Source organism: Lagenorhynchus albirostris, chromosome 2 (genome assembly GCF_949774975.1).
Source record: "Lagenorhynchus albirostris chromosome 2, mLagAlb1.1, whole genome shotgun sequence".
In the NCBI taxonomy this organism is placed as follows: domain Eukaryota; kingdom Metazoa; phylum Chordata; class Mammalia; order Artiodactyla; family Delphinidae; genus Lagenorhynchus; species Lagenorhynchus albirostris.
In genome coordinates this window covers 153785838-153805313 of record NC_083096.1, presented here as the reverse complement: position 1 = coordinate 153805313, position 19476 = coordinate 153785838, and the positions used below count along the sequence as shown (strand labels likewise).

The 19476-nt window shown below is 40.1% G+C and overlaps 1 protein-coding gene across 5 annotated transcripts in view; it reads left to right on the top strand.

Annotated features, from left to right (window-relative positions):
* ZMPSTE24 (zinc metallopeptidase STE24) overlaps window positions 1-19476 on the top strand; it is a 45362-nt gene that overhangs the window by 12922 nt on the left and 12964 nt on the right. For all 5 annotated transcript variants that reach the window (XM_060140436.1, XM_060140439.1, XM_060140437.1 and 2 more), the window contains 4 exons: window positions 7794-7910; window positions 8291-8443; window positions 9796-9937; window positions 14814-14998. In XM_060140436.1, the coding sequence (XP_059996419.1) occupies window positions 7794-7910; window positions 8291-8443; window positions 9796-9937; window positions 14814-14998 (597 nt within the window). The remainder of the gene's footprint in view (window positions 1-7793; window positions 7911-8290; window positions 8444-9795; window positions 9938-14813; window positions 14999-19476) is intronic.

Here is a 19476-nt window from a genome sequence, read left to right as displayed (position 1 = left end):
AGAGTTCTGTTGCCACATTATACATATAAGATGGAATGAATAGGTTCATCTCAGACAAGAGGTGAACTGTGCCATCAGGATGTTTTGGTCTGGATCACTCTGCCCTCATGGCGCAGCACTTTATAATGTTCTGTGTCCTGGAGTCTTCAAGTGTTCACTGATAGGGCTAGAGCCCAGATCTTGTTGCCTTTGAGAAGCTATGAGTCAGAACCCCTTCCCCTCACTGCCCAGTAGATCTTATTCCTAGGATATTTTCTCCTTCCTGAATTAGAATTGGAGATCTTCTGAGAAAAACTCCTGGAAGTTTGTGTATTCTCCAACTTCCCCAGTGTGACTGTCACAACTCCTCTTTTTCAGATAGAATATCTTCCTTAACTCAGTCACCTGTCTAAACTCCAGCTCACAGTTGTCTGTTAGGAGTAGAAGGGTCTTAGAGAAGAGTAGTGAAAAGTAGCATTTTGGGGTTGGATTATGAAAATCTTTAAAAGTATAATGAGTTTGCAGTCTTATAGAGCAGTGGTCCCCAACCTTTTTGGCACCAGGGACTGGTTTCATGGAAGACAATTTTTCCATGGATGGGGTGGGGGGACAATGGGGAATGGTTTCAGGATGATTCAGGAGCATTACATTTTTTAAAAAAAATTAATTTATTTATTTAGATTATGTTGGGGGTTCGTTGCTGCGCGTGGGCTTTCTCTAGTTCTGGCGAGCCGGGGCTACTCTTCGTTGTGGTGCGCGGGCTTCTCATTGTGGTGGCTTCTCTTGTTGCGGAGTACAGGCTCTAAGCACATGGGCTCAGTAGTTGTGGCTTGTGGGCTCTAGGGCGCAGGCTCAGTAGTTGTGGCGCACGGGCTTAGTTGCTCCTTGGCATGTGGGATCTTCCTGGACCAGGGCTCGAACCCATGTCCCCTGCATTGGCAGGCGGATTCTAAACCACTGAGGCACATTACGTTTATTGTGTACTTTATTTCTATTGTTATTACATTGTAAAATATAATGAAATAATTATACAAGTCACCATAATGCAGAAACAGTGGGAGCCCTGAGCTTGTTTTCCTGCAACTACATGATCCCATCTGGGGGTGACGGGAGACAGTGACACCCGAAGTGTGTTGCTTATGTCTCTGTGGTCTCGTTTTGGTTGCTGTCACTGCAGAAAACCCTGCTTCACAAAGACAGGATGTTGGAAATGGAAGCAGGCTGAAATTCAGTGCTTTTGTGTCAATCTCAGGATATTCCACCTTGATTTTCATCCAGAATGTATGGAGATTTGAAGTTGTCTTAAACACACTTTTAAGGCCACTGTCATTTACGATCTCAAGCAGTTGATTCTCTTCTAGCACAGACAAAGTTAGTTCACCTGGCTTATTCACAAATGGGTCGCGGATCCATTCCTTGCCATTTCAGGGGTCTTTTGTGGTTGGGCAGTAATGCTCACTCTTTTGAAAGCTGAGATAGGTGATCATGCACCAGCTGGGAGAAAGAAGGCCCTCGCTCAGTCTCTTTCAAAATCTCTGCTAATGTTTGAAACATGTCAGAAATCCCAGTGTTCACTTGTCGACCCCATAATTCCAGTTTGGCTCTGAATGCAGCCACTTTATCTGTCGACTTGAGCACAGTTGTTCTCCCCTGAAGTGACAGATCGAGTTCGTTGAGCAGGTTGAATATGTCACACAAGTAAGCAAGTTTTGTGACCCATTCTGTGTCAGTGAAGTGTGCTGCCAGTGGTGACTGTTTTTCTAAAAGAAATTTCTGGAGCGGCTCTCGTTACCTCAAAAACTCTGGCCAGTGATCTACCTTTAGAAAGCCATCTCACTTCTGTGTATAAGGGAAGACATGGGACTTCCTTGGTAGGCTAGTGGTTAAGAATCCACCTTCCAGGGCTTCCCTGGTGGCGCAGTGGTTGAGAATCAGCCTGCCAACGCAGGGGACATGGGTTCGAGCCCTGGTCTGGGAAGATCCCACATGCCGCGGAGCAACTGGACCCGTGAGCCACAGTTACTGAGCCTGTGCGTCTGGAGCCTGTGCTCCGCAACAAGAGAGGCCGCTATAGTGAGAGGCCCACGCATTGCGATGAAGAGTGGCCCCCTCTTGCACAGAAACGAAGACCCAACACAGCCATAAATAAATAAATTTAAATAAATCATATATTTAAAAAAAAAGAATCCACCTTCCAATGCAGGGGACGTGGGTTTGCTCCCCGGTCAGGGAACTAAGATCCCACATGCCACAGGGCAACTGAGCCCTTGCGCTGTGGATCCCATGTGCCACAACTAGAGAGAAGCCCGCATGCCGCAACTAAGACCAAACTCAGCCAAATAAATAAAGAAAAAAAAATATATTTTTTTTTTAAAAAGGAAAAGATGTGTGTGCTCTGCATCCATCTCCTCACAGAGCTGCACGAACAGACGTGAGTTAAGGGCATGTACTTTAATGTGGTTGATAATTTTAATCACATCCTGCAAAATGTTGTTAAGTTCAGGTGACATTTTTCGGCTAGCCAGCATTTCTCTATGGATGACACAGTGCGTAGACTCACATTCAGAAGTGACCTCTTTGACCCGAGTAGTGAAACCAGAAAGCCGTCCAGCGTGGCAGCCGCTCTGTCCGTGCATATACTGACACAAAATGACCAATTCAGTTTTCCTGATATGTAATTGTTCAAAGACTTGAATAGTTCCGCAGCTGTGGTGCTGGTTGGCAACAAAAGTGCACATAACATATCCTCATGCACACCTTCCTGAAAAATATATCGCACAAAAACAAGCATTGTTGCCTTGTTGTCAACATCAGTAGACTCATCAACCTGGATTGCATACCGTGGTGACTCATTAATCCTCTCTAACAATTGTGCCTCAATATCCTCTGCTATTTCATCAGTTCGTCTAGTTATGGTGCTGGCCGAGAGAGGAACACGTGCCACCTTTTGAACTGCAGTCTCTCCTAAAAGTTCATGACAGATGTCCTCAGCAGCAGGCAGGATCAGCTCTTCACCAGTAGTGAAGGGCTTCTTAGCTTTAGCCATGCGGTTAGCCACTAAGAATGATGCTCTCAGTGCAGACACATTTGATGAAGTGGTGGCCTTCAATAATTGCTTCTGTTCTTCGTGTTCATGGTTTTTTTCCTTTGAAAAACTCCAAAGGCTTGTCTTTCAATGCAGGTGCTTGGTCTCCATGTGGCGAAGCAGTTTTGAAGGTTTCATGGCTTCATTGGATAGCCGGTGGCCACATATTATATAAAGCAGGCTTGGAGAATGTGAATCCCCTGTTGCAATGAACCCGTAATTTAAGTAGGACTCTTGGTATTTTCTTTTAAATGTAGCTTTCTTTTTGTTGGCAGTCTTAGAGTCTTCTGCTGTCTCATCACCGGGTCTTTCCCCCTTTCCAAAGAAGCTTTCCAGTGACATTTGTTTTTTTACTCATCCTGGCTAGGGTTAGCTTGTGGGCTTACCAAAACGGTGGCTGAGACAAGTGTGCAGTGTGGGAAAGAGGCACGGATGGAAGTAGATAAATTAATGGGCGGGCCACACGCAGACTAAAACGTGTCGGATTCTGACTTAAAGCCTGCCACTAGATGCAGCTGTACAATTGATGTACATCAACTCACTTGCCACAATAAAGCCCGCCACCAGATGCTTAATTGTTGCTTGCCACTCACTGATAGGGTTTTGATATGAGTCTGCAAGCAATTGATTTATCATGGTCTCTGTACAGTCAAACCTCTCTGCTAATGATAATCTATATTTGCCATTGTTCTCCACTGCTAGCATCACTGCCTCAGCTCCACCTCAGATTATCAGGCATTAGATTCTCATAAGGAGTGCACAACCTAGAGCCCTCGCATGCATAGTTCACAGTAGGGTTCGCTGCTCTGGGAATCTAGTGCTGCAGCTGATCTGAACAGGAGGCGGAGCTCAGGCAGTAATGCGAGCAATGGGGAGCGGCTGTAAATACAGATGAAGCTTCGCTCGCTCCCCCACTGCTCACCTCCTGCTGTGTGGTCTGGTTCCTAACAGGCCACAGACCAGGACCGGTCTGTGGCCCCAGGGTTGGGGACCCCTGTTATAGAGCCATTACGAGCTTTTAAAGTAGAGAAGTGGAGTTTTAGATTCATCTGGTGTGTATGTAGGATGGATCGAAAGGGGAGGGATTGGTATTAGGCAGGGGGACCATTTAAGAGGCTGTTTTACTGTTTAAGGCAAAATAATTTACAATGCTCTTGGAATCTTAGTGTTTTAAGGAGGGAATAAGCCTACTGATTGGGGAATTAGACTTACTGTTCATCTTCTTTCAGAAGAAAAATGGTTTATTGATAGAATTATTCATTTTAAATGGTATTTATGCATAAGATAAGTGAGAATAAGAAGAAATCAAGTTATCTTAAATTAATTCAAGGCTCCATATGTAGATGATTATATGTTAGTGCAGAAGGAACTTGAACTTATGGCATATGTTGATAAACTAGGGAGAATGGAGAATGTTTCAGAAGACTACAGGTGAGCAAAATCTAGACTTTCAAAAGGAGAAAATGGTACATTCTGGGCAGAATGCTAAACTTGATAATCAGTGCCTTATCACAATTCTTCAGTGAATTATTAAAGAAGAGATGTATAAACTTTAAAAAAAAGAGTAGAGGGACTTCCCTGGTGGTCCAGTGGTAGAGAATCCACCTTCCAATGCAGGCGATGCAAGTTCAATCCCTGGTCGGGGAACTAAGATCCCACATCCTGCAGGGCAACTAAGCCCAGGCACCACAACTACTGAGCCCCCGCACCTCAACTAGAGAGCCTGCGTGCCGTAGACTACAGAGCCCACGTGCTCTGGAGCCTGTGCCACAACTAGAGAGAGAAAACCCACACGCCACAACTACAGAGAAGCCTGCACACCACAACTAGAAAGAAGCCCTCATGCCTCAATGAAGAGCCTGCGTGCCACAACTAAGACCCGATGCAGCCGAAAAAAAAAAGAATAGAGCCCAGGTATAATCCCAGAGCAGCTTGTGAAGGGCACATGATAAAACATTTTATAGTTAATCTGAAAGACTAAAGACAGCGAAATAGCCAGAAAGATTCTGAATAAGTAAAATAATGAGTGGTAACTTATAGATATTAAAATGTATCATAAATTTTAAATAGTGTATTGGTACCAGAAACAGGCCTAACTAAGTATATGTAATCTTGGTATATGATAAAGGTGGCATTTCAGATTGGTGAGGAATATATAGGTTATAAATTTTCTTAGGACAACTGAGAAAAAAATAAATTCCAATTTTATATCCTCCAAGAAAAAGAAAGACTTAGATGAATTGAGTATTTAAATATAAACAAAGATACACTGACAATACTTAAAAAAAACTATAATTTTTTTAAACTTTTTATTTGATATTGGAATATAGCCGATTAACAATGTTGGGATAGTTTCAGGTGCATAGAAAAGGGACTCAGCCATAATATGCATGTATCCATTCTCCTCTAAATTCTGCTCCCATCCAGCCTGCCACATAACACTGAGCAGAGTTCCCTGTGCTGTACAGTAGGTCCTGGTTATCCATTTTAAATATAGCAGTGTGTACATGTCAATCCCAAACTCCCTGACTATCCCTTCCCCACTTCATTCCCCCTGGTAACCATAAGTTCATTCTCTAAGTCTGTGAGTCTGAAGAAACTATAAATTTTAATATGATCTAGAGTTTTTAATTAATTAGTTAGGCTGTGTTGGGTCTTCGTTGCTGCGCACGGGCTTTCTCTAGTTGCGGTGAGCGGGGGCTACTCTTCATCGCAGTGCACGGGCTTCTTATTGTGGTGGCTTCTTTTGCTGTGGAGCACAGGCTCTAGGCACGCAGGCTTCAGTAGTTGTGGCTTGCGGGCTTTAGAGCGCAGGCTCAGTAGTTGTGGCGCAGGGGCTTAGTTGCTCCGCGGCATGTGGGATCCTCCCGGACCGGGGCTCGACCCCGTGTCCCCTGCATGGGCAGGCGGATTCTTAACCATTATGCCAACAGGGAAATCCCGAAAGAACACTTTAGAAAAAATTGAGTACCTCAACACAAAAATGGGCAAAGGAAGAAATTCGTATGATCATAAAATACATGAAAAATATAAATCCATACTGACAATCAAAGAAATGTGTTTTAATACAACAATGAAGAATCGAGGAGTTGTGCTTCTTTCTTTGTTTTGACCTATCATATCATATTGGGTAAAAAACAGTTAAAAGAATCAGAGGACAGAATTGTTGAGGGATAGGGAACTAGTCTCATGGTGCTGGCAGACTGAAAACTAGTATAGTTTTTCTAGAGGACACCTTGGCAGTTTGTATCAAAAATCTTTTAAAAGTTTGACACCAGGGCTTTCCTGGTGGCGCGGTGGTTGGGAGTCCACCTGCCGATGCAGGGGACACGGGTTCGTGCCCCGGTCCAGGAGGATCCCACATGCCGCGGAGCGGCTGGGCCCGTGAGCCATGGCCACTGGGCCTGCGCGTCCGGAGTCTGTGCTCCGCAACGGGAGAGGCCACGGCAGTGAGAGGTCCGCGTACCGCAAAAAAAAAAAAAAAAAAAAAGTCTGACATCAGACATTTCACTTTTACAAATTTATGGGGAATGAATGAAACGGGTTCATTGTAGCATTGGAATGAATGCTACATACATAATAGAAATATATGTAATGAAGCCATTAGCAATGAAGTAGATCTATATTTATTGATAAAGAAAGATGTTCGTGATATGTTAAATGAGTAAAGCAGGTATTCAAACAAACTATACAATATGGTTGTATTTTTTGAAGATGGGATTCCGATTCAGTAATTTTGAGGAAGGTCCTGGAATCTACTTTTAAAAAATTTCTCATTTCCCATTTGGGGACAAATGCTGGCATAAACCACCCTGCATGTTGTAGCCAGACAAATCTCCTCTTTTCCTCTTCCCTTCTCCCTCTTCCTATGTTTAGAAACATAGTGGCTGCATCTTTACTACCAAGTCAAATATGCTTTGGTGGTGTACTCACACTTAAAAGAATTCAGTTTTACACTGGGGAGTAAGAGGGAGAGTGATGGTGTGGTGGGAGGGAGAGCGAGGGTTTTATTTGCTTCATTGCCTTCCCCTCCCCCCAAGTCCCTTCATACCAATTAGCCCTCATCCTCCACTGTCATAGGAAAAGATATTTGTAAAGAAAAATGAGGCAGTTCTTGGCTTTTGATCTCCTAAGGACCTGTTGTTAAGGCAATTAAAGGAGTTCTAGAGGGTTATTTTCTCTCTTGAGTTTTGGCTCTGTTAACACTTTAGCACACTCTGCCCCACCTGCCCTGGCCCAGCTTTCCTGATGCTCCATTATGTTTCTCTGCCTGGTCCCAACTAGGCCCATCGTCTTGTCATCTTTCACTTTTAAGGTGCTCTTTTCTTTCTCCTTGCTTTTGCAAATTGTGTGGAATTCCTCCTTGCCTCTTCTGTCCCACTAATTTATCTCTTTCTTCAGAGTAGCATTCCATTTCTCATCAGTGTTGTAAGCCTTTCTTGAATTCACCAGCATATGTGGCTGAATTTAAGTTCTTTTAACCTTTTTGTCTCTATGACTTCAATTAACTTTCATATGGTGCCCGTGTAATAAAAGAGGAAGTGTTTTAGTGCCTCCCTGTCTTGCAAATAAACTCTGAGGGTAGCAGTGATGTTTCAGGCCCGTAGAATCAAGCACATTGCTTGAGTTATAGTAAGCACTCAGCAAATACTCGTTGATTGGTTCCCTAATATTTCATTTGAAGAATGAATTAATATTAAAAAACTGCCTCTTTTTTTCTTGTGTTTAGATCACTCAGTCCTTGGTGTTTCTGCTGTTGGCTACACTTTTCAGTGCATTGACTGGTTTGCCGTGGAGTCTTTATAATACTTTTGTGATAGAAGAAAAACATGGTTTCAATCAGCAGGTAAAATAGAGAATGCAAATGTTCTCTTTTGTGCTTTTGTCCTCTGCTGGGAATAATTAAAACATAATTTGCTATTTTAGAGCATGAATTAATCGAGGGAAAAGGAACTAAAGATATGGTAAAGATCATAGTTTAAGGTCTTGCCATAAACTCTTCTAGCACTAATGTCTAGTGTTTTTTCAGCTAATAACATTTAAATGAGTTTATTTTAAACTATAAAATGCAAGACATTGACTTATTGTCTTAGGCTACCTGTTGTCATGTAGTCTCACTGCCTTTTAATTTTTTAAATTGCTTTAATAATGTATCCTTTCTATTCACTTATTTGTTATTTTAAAAGCAGTTTCGTAGTTTCTCATGATGACCTTTTATTTTTTCAGACTTTGGGGTTCTTCATGAAAGATGCAATCAAGAAGTTTATTGTGACTCAGTGCATTTTATTACCCGTGTCTGCACTTCTACTTTACATTATTAAAATTGGGGGAGACTATTTTTTTATTTATGCCTGGCTGTTCACACTAGTTGTGTCTCTGGTAAGTGAAATCTTTGTTTCGATTTTCTTTTACAAAATGTTCCTTGGTGAGATAACTGTCATTTAATCTTCATTAGCATTTAAATGATTCTTAAAAAGCAGAAGAAATATAAGTAGGTGCTCATATAAATTCCCCTTCTGTTTTCTGCTTTTAGCTATAGAAATGGGAGAGTTGACTCTGATCATAGATTTTCTTCTCCTTATACTGGCTCTTATAGATTCTAGAAGCTAGTTGTTAGTTACCTTTAATTATGCAGTTGTCAAGCAGTTTGGGGCTGTGCATTTGTGAGTTGCCACCAGAGTGATGACTAAGTTTGACAATTTGATGACTCTTGACTGAGCTCCAGTGTCTAAAAACTATGGATATTTTGGAGAGAGAATAGATGTAAGCGGGATAAGAAAAAGAAAGCATAAACGTGTCTGCTTTCTCCTGCCCTCCTTCCCCTGCCTTTCCCTTCCTCCTCTCCCCTTTGCCCTTTACCCCTTCTTCTCTGTCCCTTGCCTCCTCCTCCTGCCCCTCCCCCTCGCCCTGCCTCTTCCCTTTTCCCCCCACAGCCCCCCCTTCTTCCCTCTCTTCCTTCTCCCTCCTTTTTCCTCTCTCCGCTTCCCCATTGTCCCTTCTTCACATCTTCTTTTCCTCTTCTCTTTCCGATATTCCAAACTACTTCACAGCACAAACACTACAACACAATCAAAATGGCCTGTTAACAGCCCCCAGAAAATACGTTCTATCAGCTCTTCAACTGCACTGATGGTGAGGTTTCTTTTAGTCTGAATTACCATGATGCTTATTGCTTCACCTCCTGCTGGTGGGATCATGACTGGAAAATGGGTGCTAATTGGACTTACAAATATATGTTGTATGGCAAATTGAAGTGACAGGAGAGAGAGCAGAGGAAATGCTCCCAAAATGCTTAAGGAAGTACTGTTTCAACCAGTGTGTATAGTTATGAACTGCAGGTCAGTAATATTAGCAGGCAAACCAAATAATAGCACACAGTCAAGCTCTAGTAGTTCTTTTTTTAGCAAACACTTCAAGTCTATTATGATTACCTTGAAAGACAGAATTCCAAGTTATGATGGGCTCATGAAGTGTCAGAAATCCCCAAGATAGTTTTGAATGGACCATTTGGCTTTTCAGTTATTACCATATAGAGACTATTCATTTTGATTTAATTCATCAAACAGATATTGAATGCTGTACTGGTACTATTTCGGGCTGGGAATACCAGAGCAAATAAGATAAGGTCCCTGTTCTCAGGGCTGGGATCACATAGTTTTAATATTGAATCTGTATAGAGTAGTTTCTCTTTAAGGACATATTCATAGGTTGTTCTCATATTTGCGTTTCAGGTGCTTGTCACCATCTATGCTGATTACATTGCCCCTTTATTTGACAAATTCACACCTCTTCCTGAGGGAAAGCTTAAACAAGAAATTGAAATCATGGCAAAGAGTATTGACTTCCCTTTGACTAAGGTGTATGTTGTTCAAGGTAAGGCTCCCTGGGGTAAGAAGATTTTATTTGAGTGATTTGTTTTATTTGATTAGTTTATTCTTAAAACTTTAATAAAAGAACAAATCAGTTGGTTTGGGATTTTTTTTGTTTGTTTGTTTTTGTTATTTAAAGATTAGGATTTTACATTTTGGCTTTTGAAGATTTATAAGAATTGCTGACATAGTCCAGGGATAGAAACTGGTGGCCTGATGCCAAGTCCTGCTCCTGCCTGCAGCTATGTTTGGTTGGTTTTATTGTTTTTAATTCTGCACCAAGGCCTTTATCACTCCCTGCTATGTCATAATATTAGACTGATTTTTTCACTTCTATTACCTGCCTGGCTCCTATATGTAACTGAGTTGGACTCTTGCTTAGATTCCATTTGGCAGTGGTTTGGGGGCTCAAAAACAAAACCAATGTTATTGGCTTTGTCTCCACCAAGAAAACTTCCAGTGTTCTGCAGGACTCTGATTTCACCTGCAGATTACCCAAGATTGGTGCCACTTGGTATTTTGGATTAGTTATACTCTGCTTTTCTGATGATTGCTTTTGAAAATTAAGCTATCTATCTGTTAGCTTGTGTAAGACTACTAAAGTCTCAAGGAAACCTACAAAGATGCAAAGAAAAACTGTGTGGTACCATGACTTTCAGAATCTGTAAATTAAAATCCATGTAAATGAATGAGTGTAGTTCTGCCTCTGCCACTTACCAGCTGTGGGATCTTGGACAAGTCACTTTGCATCTCTGGGTTTCAGTTTTGCTTCCTCTGAACTGTGGTCTGGCAAATGCTTTCTGTAAAGGGCTAGACGGTAATTATTTTAGGCTTTGCAGGTCACATGGTCTCTGTTGCAACTATTCAACTCTGCCATGATAGTACAAAAGCAGCCATAGTAATACATAAAGAAACAAGCATGGCTGTTTTCTAATAAAACTTTATTTATAAAAATAAGTGGTAGGTTTGATTTGACCTGCAAGCCATAGTTTGCCCATTCCTCCTCTAAAGTAAAAATCACCATTGAGAAGTAGCTATGGCGGATGAAGGAGTAGAAACTGAGAAGTAATTGCAGGGTCCAGGAGGACAGAGATGGTCACAACTGGAAAGAATGAATTAACAGCAACGAGAAGAGTATAGAAATCTCAGGCATTTGGCAGCCAACTAAAGGCACAATTAGAACATGTCTATGGGGAAATAGTAGAAAAAGAAGCCAATTCATACTACTGCTTTGGCCTCTGAGATTACTAGTCTTTTAATAATATTAAACTAGTAGCACAATGATGAGTATAGTAGAACAATCTCTGAGGCGCTTTTACTGAAGGGGCAACCTAAGTTGCTGATCACTTATAATCAGATAACGTGAATGCTAATGCTATGACAGTAGAGGTAGTCGAGAAGATATGTGATCTATACCATCAGTGCTATATGATTTTAGCTGAAATAGTCAGGGAAGGCTTTATGGAGGGTTATAACATAAGCTGGGACTTTATGGAAAATCAAGATTTGAGTAGGTGGAGGGTAGCATTTCAGAGGTCAGGCTGTGGAGCCAATAGGTTTGCGTTTAAATTCTAGTTCTAGCACAGATTCCCCGTGTGACTTTGGACAACTTACCTCTGCTAAACAGAAGTTACTCATCTGCAATGCATGTTTCTGTTGTTGTTAATAATGTTATCAAAAATATTTTGAGTAAATGAATGTTGTTAATAACAATAACAACACACATGATGGATTTGTAAATTGAAAGGAAAAACCGAGTGAAAAACCAAGAGTCTTGCTCTCAGAAAATATCAGATAGTAAGTACTGTGCAGAGAATTAAACTGATGTGAAGTGATAAAGAATGGCTGAGTAGATACTTTCGATTAGGTCATCAGACAAGACATCTCTGAGCAAATGAATTTAAGCTGAGATCTGAAGGAAGGAGCCATCCATGCCAAGATCAATGGAGAGACCCTCCAGAGCTTTGTATCTTCAAGAAACAGAAAAAAGTCCAGTGTGGCTACCTCATGGCAGGAAAGTGTTATGACATGAAATCTGAGACATAGGCGAGAGTCAGACCACATAGGCCTTTGTAAATCAGAGTAAGGAGCTTGGATTTTATTTTGAGTCTAGGGTTAAAGCTATTGAAGGTTTTAGGCAGGAAAGTGACATGGCCTAGTTTGTACTTTTTACCTATTTTATGTTGCTATTTAGAGAATAGACGGTAGGGGAGGCAAGAGTAGAAGCAGGGAGAGCAGTTAGGAGGCCAGTGCTGTTCAGGAGGAGATAATGTGGCTTAGACTAGAATAGTAGTAATTGATGGAGAGAAGTGGATATACTGGGGATGTGTTTTAGAGGTAGAGTTGATGGAATTTGCCGCTAGATGACATGTAAAGGAATAAGGGAGAAAGAGACATCAAAGATAACGACCTAGATTTTTGGACTAAGCAGTTGGATAAATGGTAGGTTACTGAGATGGGAAAAAACTGGGAGAAGAGCAGGTCTGTGAGGGTTTAAGTTCTGATGGGTGTGTTATATACCTATTGAACATTGTACTAGAGTTCTACAAGCAGTAGTTAGTTGCATGCCAGCCATAGAAACCAACTATAGCTGATTTAACCAGAGAAATTCCTTATTGAAACAATATTTGATAACTCACAAAGTCACCAGGAAAGTTAAGTTTACCAAACTTGGGAAGTGGACTCTCCATCAGGACACCAGGAACTCAGAATCATCCTGCAGAACCAGTCTGGGGAGGACACTGCTAGTTGCTCCTGATGTTGGAGTCAGCAGTGTGTATCCCTAACATCCCTTCCACTAGCACCTGCAGAATTCATTCCTCACTGCCCTGCTTCTTTATGTAATTAGCTAACTGTTTCAGAGTCCCCAGTGGGTGCATCTGATTGACTGAGCCAGGGCACTGGGCTAGCTGCCAGGAGTGCTTGGGGAAGCAGATAGCTAGCTTTTTAGATTTCTCAAATGAGAAGCAGTCTCTCACAAGACTTGCATGATGCGAAATTCCCTAAACTCTGCAAGGGAATTCTGATACTGGTCAGGGAAAAAACTATGCTTGAGAATATAAACAACAGATAGGCACTTTAGCCATCCATGTGGAGATGTAGGCCTGTCAAATAAGCAGCTAGATATATAAATCCAGAGTTCTAGGGAGAGGTCAGGGCTAGAAATAGTGATATGGAAGTATCTGCATCTGGCATGTAGATACCTCCTTGGATGAGGGCACTTAGAGAAGAGAAGGAGGCTCAGGTCAGAGTCAGCAGAGGAGGAAGAGCCAGCAAAGGAGGCTGAAGAGGAGAGACCACTGAGGTAGGAAGAAAGCCAGGAGAAGACGGTGTTTCTCTTGAGATAGGAGAAGAAAGTGTTTCAAGGAGGGAGTGGTCAATGGTACCAAATGCTGCCAAGAAGTTGATTAAGATAAGACATCATAAATGAAAGATGAAGAGACAGCTGGCCATGCCTTACAATCTCATAGAACGTTTTGGTTTTCAGAGTTCCCAAATACATTACTTCATACCTCAAGTGGTACGATAAATCCATTCAGTAAACAAGCATTATTGAATAAATACTACATGCAAGGCATAGTGATACAAAAAGCTTATGGTCTAGTGCAGGGACTCTTAAAACTTTAGTGAATAGAAGAATTCCTTGGAGAGTTTGTTTAAAGATTCCTCGGCTCCATTCTCAGATATTGGATGTTTCTAGTATTTACGTCTAACAAATACCCGTAGGTGATTTTGGTGTAGGCATTCTTTGGGCCACACTTTGAGATACTTAGACCAGTGGGAGATACTAAGACATTCATTTTGTTTTATTTATCTGCCTACTTCCATAGGTAACTTCAGGTAGCTTCTAAGAAATATTTTTAAATTAATTTAAAAATTAGAATCAGAGAAGATAGAAATGAGATAGAAGTATAAGATCTAGATACCCAGCTTTCCAGATCCTAAGGTCCTATATTATTGATAAAATTGGACCACATATTTGGCTCTTAACTTCCAGGCAACCAAACCAAAAAAGTCCTCTCCTCATATCATAAACGGGAAAATAAAGCTTAAAGAAATTAAGAAAGTTTCTTACATTTACACAACTAATACATGGCAGAGCCAAGATTTGAACCTAAAGTCATTCTTAACCACTAAATTCACTGCACATGCTAGAACATAAAATATAAAGAAAATAAAGTATAGAAAATAAAGAAAATTATAAAGAAGAAGATAAAAATCAACCATAGTTCAGCTACTGTTAGCCACTGTTAAAAATTTAGGGTTTTTTTTTCAGTCTTTTTAAGATAGTTTTAATTTTTTCTGATTAAATAAGTATACTGACTTTAAAAGCCTTGGAACAGAGCAAAGTGTAAGGGAGGGAAAAAAATCCATATTTCTAGAAGCCAGTGATAAACACTTCAATATTTTAATGTATTTCTTAATAGGTTTGTGTTTCTGCTTTTCTATTTACATGTACATTTTTTCATGACAATAATGGAATTTTATATACATGAAGTTTTACATCCTTTTCAGTTATGTTGGTGAGCTTTTTCCTATCTTGTTAAAATATTTCAAAAGTATACTTTTTATCTGGCTGCTTAAAATTCCATTTCATAGCTTTACCATAATTTAATCATTCCATGACTGTTGGATATTTAGGCTTTATTTATTTACTTATTGCTATAAAGCTGCAATGAGCATAAATATTTGTTGTCAAGACTGCAAAGAAACAGGCACTTTCCACTGCTGGTGGTGATTTATGTTGATATAATATTCTTCAGGTGTTAAACAATTTGAAAATGTTAATGTCCTTTCCAGTAATTCAGTTTCTAGGCGTCTCTCCAAAAAACCCCATACTTTTTAATTATTTTCCATGCTTTGAACTGTCTTTTCCTTAGGATCTAAACGCTCTTCCCACAGCAATGCTTATTTTTATGGCTTCTTCAAGAACAAGCGAATAGTTTTGTTTGACACTCTACTAGAAGAGTATTCTGTACTAAACAAAGACATCCAGGAGGAGTCTGGCATGGAACCCTGCAATGATGGAGAAGGGGACAGTGAAGAAATAAAAGCTAAAGTTAAAGTGAGTTCTTCTCTTCCTAAGAGACCCTGGCTTAGTTTTTATGAACAGTTCCTGTGACAACTCAAAATAACATTAATTTCTATGTAGTGAGTGTTGAATTCAGGGAGACTATCAAATAAAAACACAGTGGCCCCTTTATAACTGTGGTATTTGGGAGAGATTATCACTATCGTTACATGCTAACTACCTTGTAAGCTTTCACAGAATGAACACAAGTGTAAGGTAGGAAAATTCTTATGATTATAAGCTGTCTTTAAAACAGGGACTTTATATATAATTCCTGACATGTTTATGATTGAAGAATTCCCACAGGCAAGATAAAAAGGTGATAAACATCTCATTTTTAGCTTCATTGAGATATAGTAACTATAGGCTTTAGCAGTGGAGAGACTTGAATTTGAATCCTGGTTCTGTCATTTAGTAGCTGTGCATTCTTGGGTATACTATGTAACTTGGTCAGTTTTCTTTTGTTTGTTTAACAAATATTTATGAAATGTAAACTGTGCTGAGATACTTTCCTTGGCACTAGGAATACAAAAATAAAGAGGCAAACCTTGCTCTTAAGGAGTTTATAGTCTAAAGGGGAGAAAGTCATACAAGCACAGTACAATATGGTAATTGCTGCATTGAAGCTGTAAATACTGGATGCAGTGAGAGCACAAGAGAAGACGTTTGTTAAATCTGACCTTTTAGTCTGAGAAAGCTTTTTCTGAATCTTCTCCTGGATGAGGTCAGCTAATGCTGACTAACAAAATCTAAAGTATACCAAGACTAAATGGGGAGGGGAAACACTGATAAGAAAACAGTACATATTTCATCAGAAACAGTCTCCAGTAGTTGTGTGTGTGATGGAATGTGCCATTGGCTTTGGTGTCATTCAGAGATGATTTGGGATCTGTGTAACTCTGGGCAAGTAACTTAAGCTCTCTAAATCTTTGATTTCTTAACTGAAAGACAATGCCATCAGGGTTTCTCATCTTGGCACTATTGACATCTTGGACCGGACAATTTTTCATCATGGGAGGCTATCTTGTGCATCATAAGATGTTGAGCAGCATCTCTGGCCTCTCCCTTTAGATGCCAGTATCAATCCCTCCTTTCCCAATAACTGTGACAATGAAAAATGTCACTAGACATTGCCAGATGTCCGTGGGGTTGGGGGGTGCTGGAAGGAGGGGGCAAGATCACTCCTAGTTGAAAAACACTGGGATAAAAATGCCTACCTTTTAGGGCTGTTAAGATTAAATGAAATAATATATGTGAATAACCTTGTACTCTGTGTACCTTAAGTACCAGAAAATAACTTGTATCACTGAGCATCTGTTTTGACTCTAAAGAGATGGTCTAATAGAGTGCCTAGCCTGTTATAAATATGTAGATGGAACAAAATTCTGTGAAGGGGTTAAACAGTATTGGGTGAAGGTTAACTCCTTTGATTATATTTATTTTTAAGTGGGTTTATCAGATTTCCCCGGCGGTCCAGTGGTTAAGACTCCACGCTCCAAAGGCAGGGTGCATGGGTTCGATCCCTTGTTGGGGAGCTAAGACCCCACATGCCGCATGGTGGGGCCAAAAAAAAAAAGGGAAACAAGTGGGTTTATCCTGTCCGGATATTGTAATAAAAGTCATTTTGGTCTGACCAAGAGTCATAGGATTTTAAGCTAGGAGGAGCTCTTAAGGTCATCTTATAGACAGGAAAACTGAAGTCCAGAAAGAGTAACCAGGTGACAACAGTGGGGAATCATACAAGTTCAGCAAGTCAACCTGCTGAAGAGGTATCCACATACAGGGTGGATTACTTTATAGCCAAACCTGGGTGTTAGATAGTGGTCTGCTGATTTCAGTAATGAAATAACTGACCTTTAGTATCTGTGAGAACAGTATTCTTTGGCTTAAATCTTAGAAAAGATTAGTCTTTTGAACCACGTTGAATGGAGTTTGAGTTATTTTGTTGGCTTCTTGAAGAGTAGCTGCAAATATTTTAGCATCTATGTATAAGTTACATAGTCCTACCCTAGAGAACCTGTAGTAGAGGAGAGTAGATATGTATACAAATAGCTCATAGTTTAAGGCAGAGGGTGGTAAGTGAGTGGCTGAAATAGTGTGGCTTTTAGAAATTAATGCAGATGCTAATGGTCAGACAGGTTTCTTAAAAGAGAGGATATTTGAACTAGGCAAAATTTTGACTTGGGGATGGAGCTTTTCAGGTTGAAGATATGGAATGAATAAAGCTATAAAGACAACTACACAATGGCTATTCTGAGACTAATGAATAAACGGATTCTTGTAGAAGGGGATAGAAAGGTAGGCCAGGACCAGTTTGTAAAGTACTTCTTCCTGAAGACATTGAGTGGTTGTTTTCAGTGGCCTGGAAAGTTTAGATTGATTTGGGTAGAGGCCAAAGCTTGTTTTAGGAAGTTTAAAATTTGGTGGCAACATATATGATAGAGCAAAGATTACAGGCAAGGGGGACTTCAAGGGGCCTATTGCATCAAGATAACCAAGATAAGCATGAAATAAGGGCCTACACTAGAGTGAGAGGTGAGAACAAGTGTGGAGTCATAATAAAAGATGGATTTAAAGTACTTGGGTGATTGCTATTATGGGGAGTAAAGGAGGAAATCAAAGATTGACGCAGAACGCCAGTGCATGTACCACAGGTGAGGTGATTTTAGGTAGTATATCAGTATTTGAAATTTGAATGGCTATATGTGTATTAATGTATATTAGGAAAAAGATAAAACTAGCTTATCGTGATTTCATGAAAATTGTCATTTAGGATAAGGTTAAGTTTTAAAAAGTGGATTGATTTTTTAAAAGATATTAAATAATCACACAGAGAATACACAGGTGTGGCAGAAGTTTAGGAAATGGTGGTTTATTCAGCACCTGCTACTGAACACCTACTATGTACAACACAGTGGGGGATGCAAAAATGGTTTTAAGTCTGGATCACATAGAAAGGATGAAGTGTTTCATTTTGAACAGAAGAAAACTAAAGTTATCTGAAATCCCTCCTCTTAGAGATAACTACTATTTACATTTTGATGAATATCTCCATACTGGCTATTCACATTTTATAAGATGACTAGGAAACTTACTCTCTGCAGTTTTATCCTTCAGAAGACAAATTCGATCATTGGAACAACCTGTCTCAAAAGCAGTTTAAGTAAAAGGAAAACTTTTAATATATAAAAGCTGTACTTTTATAGAAGAAAACAAGTATTTCCCCAGCAAGTGCTAGGGTCACGTGAAAGTATTCCCAGTTGATAAGTATAGTAGAGGACAAGATCCAGAGATGTGGGTTTGGCTTTTACCCACTACTTATTAGCAAGATGATCTTAAGACATTTTAACTTCTCGGTGTCCTTTATCTCTAAAATGAAGATATTACTTCCCATCTTGTGCAGCTTGGTGTTGTGAGGATCAAATGAATCAGCATATGAATTTTATGAAAAGTGCTATAGAAAAGTGAAAGATATGTGGTACTTATTTTTGTTATTGTATGTGAAAGTTGCATGGGAAGAAAAGAAAATCCAGTTTTGTCTAAGAATCTACCACCAATAAACAAGTCTCCTTTCTGCAGAAAGTGACCCTTATTTAAGCTCTTTTCATTCCATATCTTTGAATGTGACTCCATGCAGTTCTGAATAGCTTCCTAAACCCAGACATCAAACCAAGAGACAAGAGCCTATGTTATCTAATAGAGACCTGCTTGTTTTATAAAAGAATTAATTCATAGTTCATACTGGGAAGCAGGTAACTAGTGAAACTAGAAGCCTAAAGACTGTGTACTTTATATAAAATGATGATAATGGTAGCTGCCTTGTAGTAGTGGAGATTAACAAACTGTATGTAAAATATCTAATAATACAGTGTCTAGTACATAGACCATTTAACGAGTGGGAGCTGTTATCATTATTATTAAACAAAGCAGCCTATTTTGCTTATTATTAAACTAATAGACAAATTAGAAAACATGAATAATCCAACTAACCGTAAACATATTACTATGTATATTTCTAATCTTTTTAAATCATCATTTTTTAAAATCATTCTCCTCGGGACTTCCCTGATGGCACAGTGGTTAGAATCTGCCTACCAGTGCAGGGGACACGGGTTTGAGCCCTGGTCCGGGAAGGTCCCACGGGAAGGTCCCACATGTCGTGGAGCAACTAAGCCCATGTACCACAACTACCGAGCCTGGGCTCTAGAGCCCACGTACCACAACTACTGAAGCCTGCGCACCTAGAGCCTGTGCTCCGCAAAAAGAGAAACCACTGCAATGAGAAGCCCGCATGCTGCAATGAAGAGTAGCCCCCGCTCGCAGCAACTAGAGAAAGCCCGCACACAGCAACGAAGACCCAAAGCAGCCAAAAATAAATAAATAAATAAATTAGTTAATTAATAAAATAAAATCATTCTCCTCTTATTGGGTGTATGGGTTGTTTCCAGTTTTTTGCTGTTAAAACTATTCTT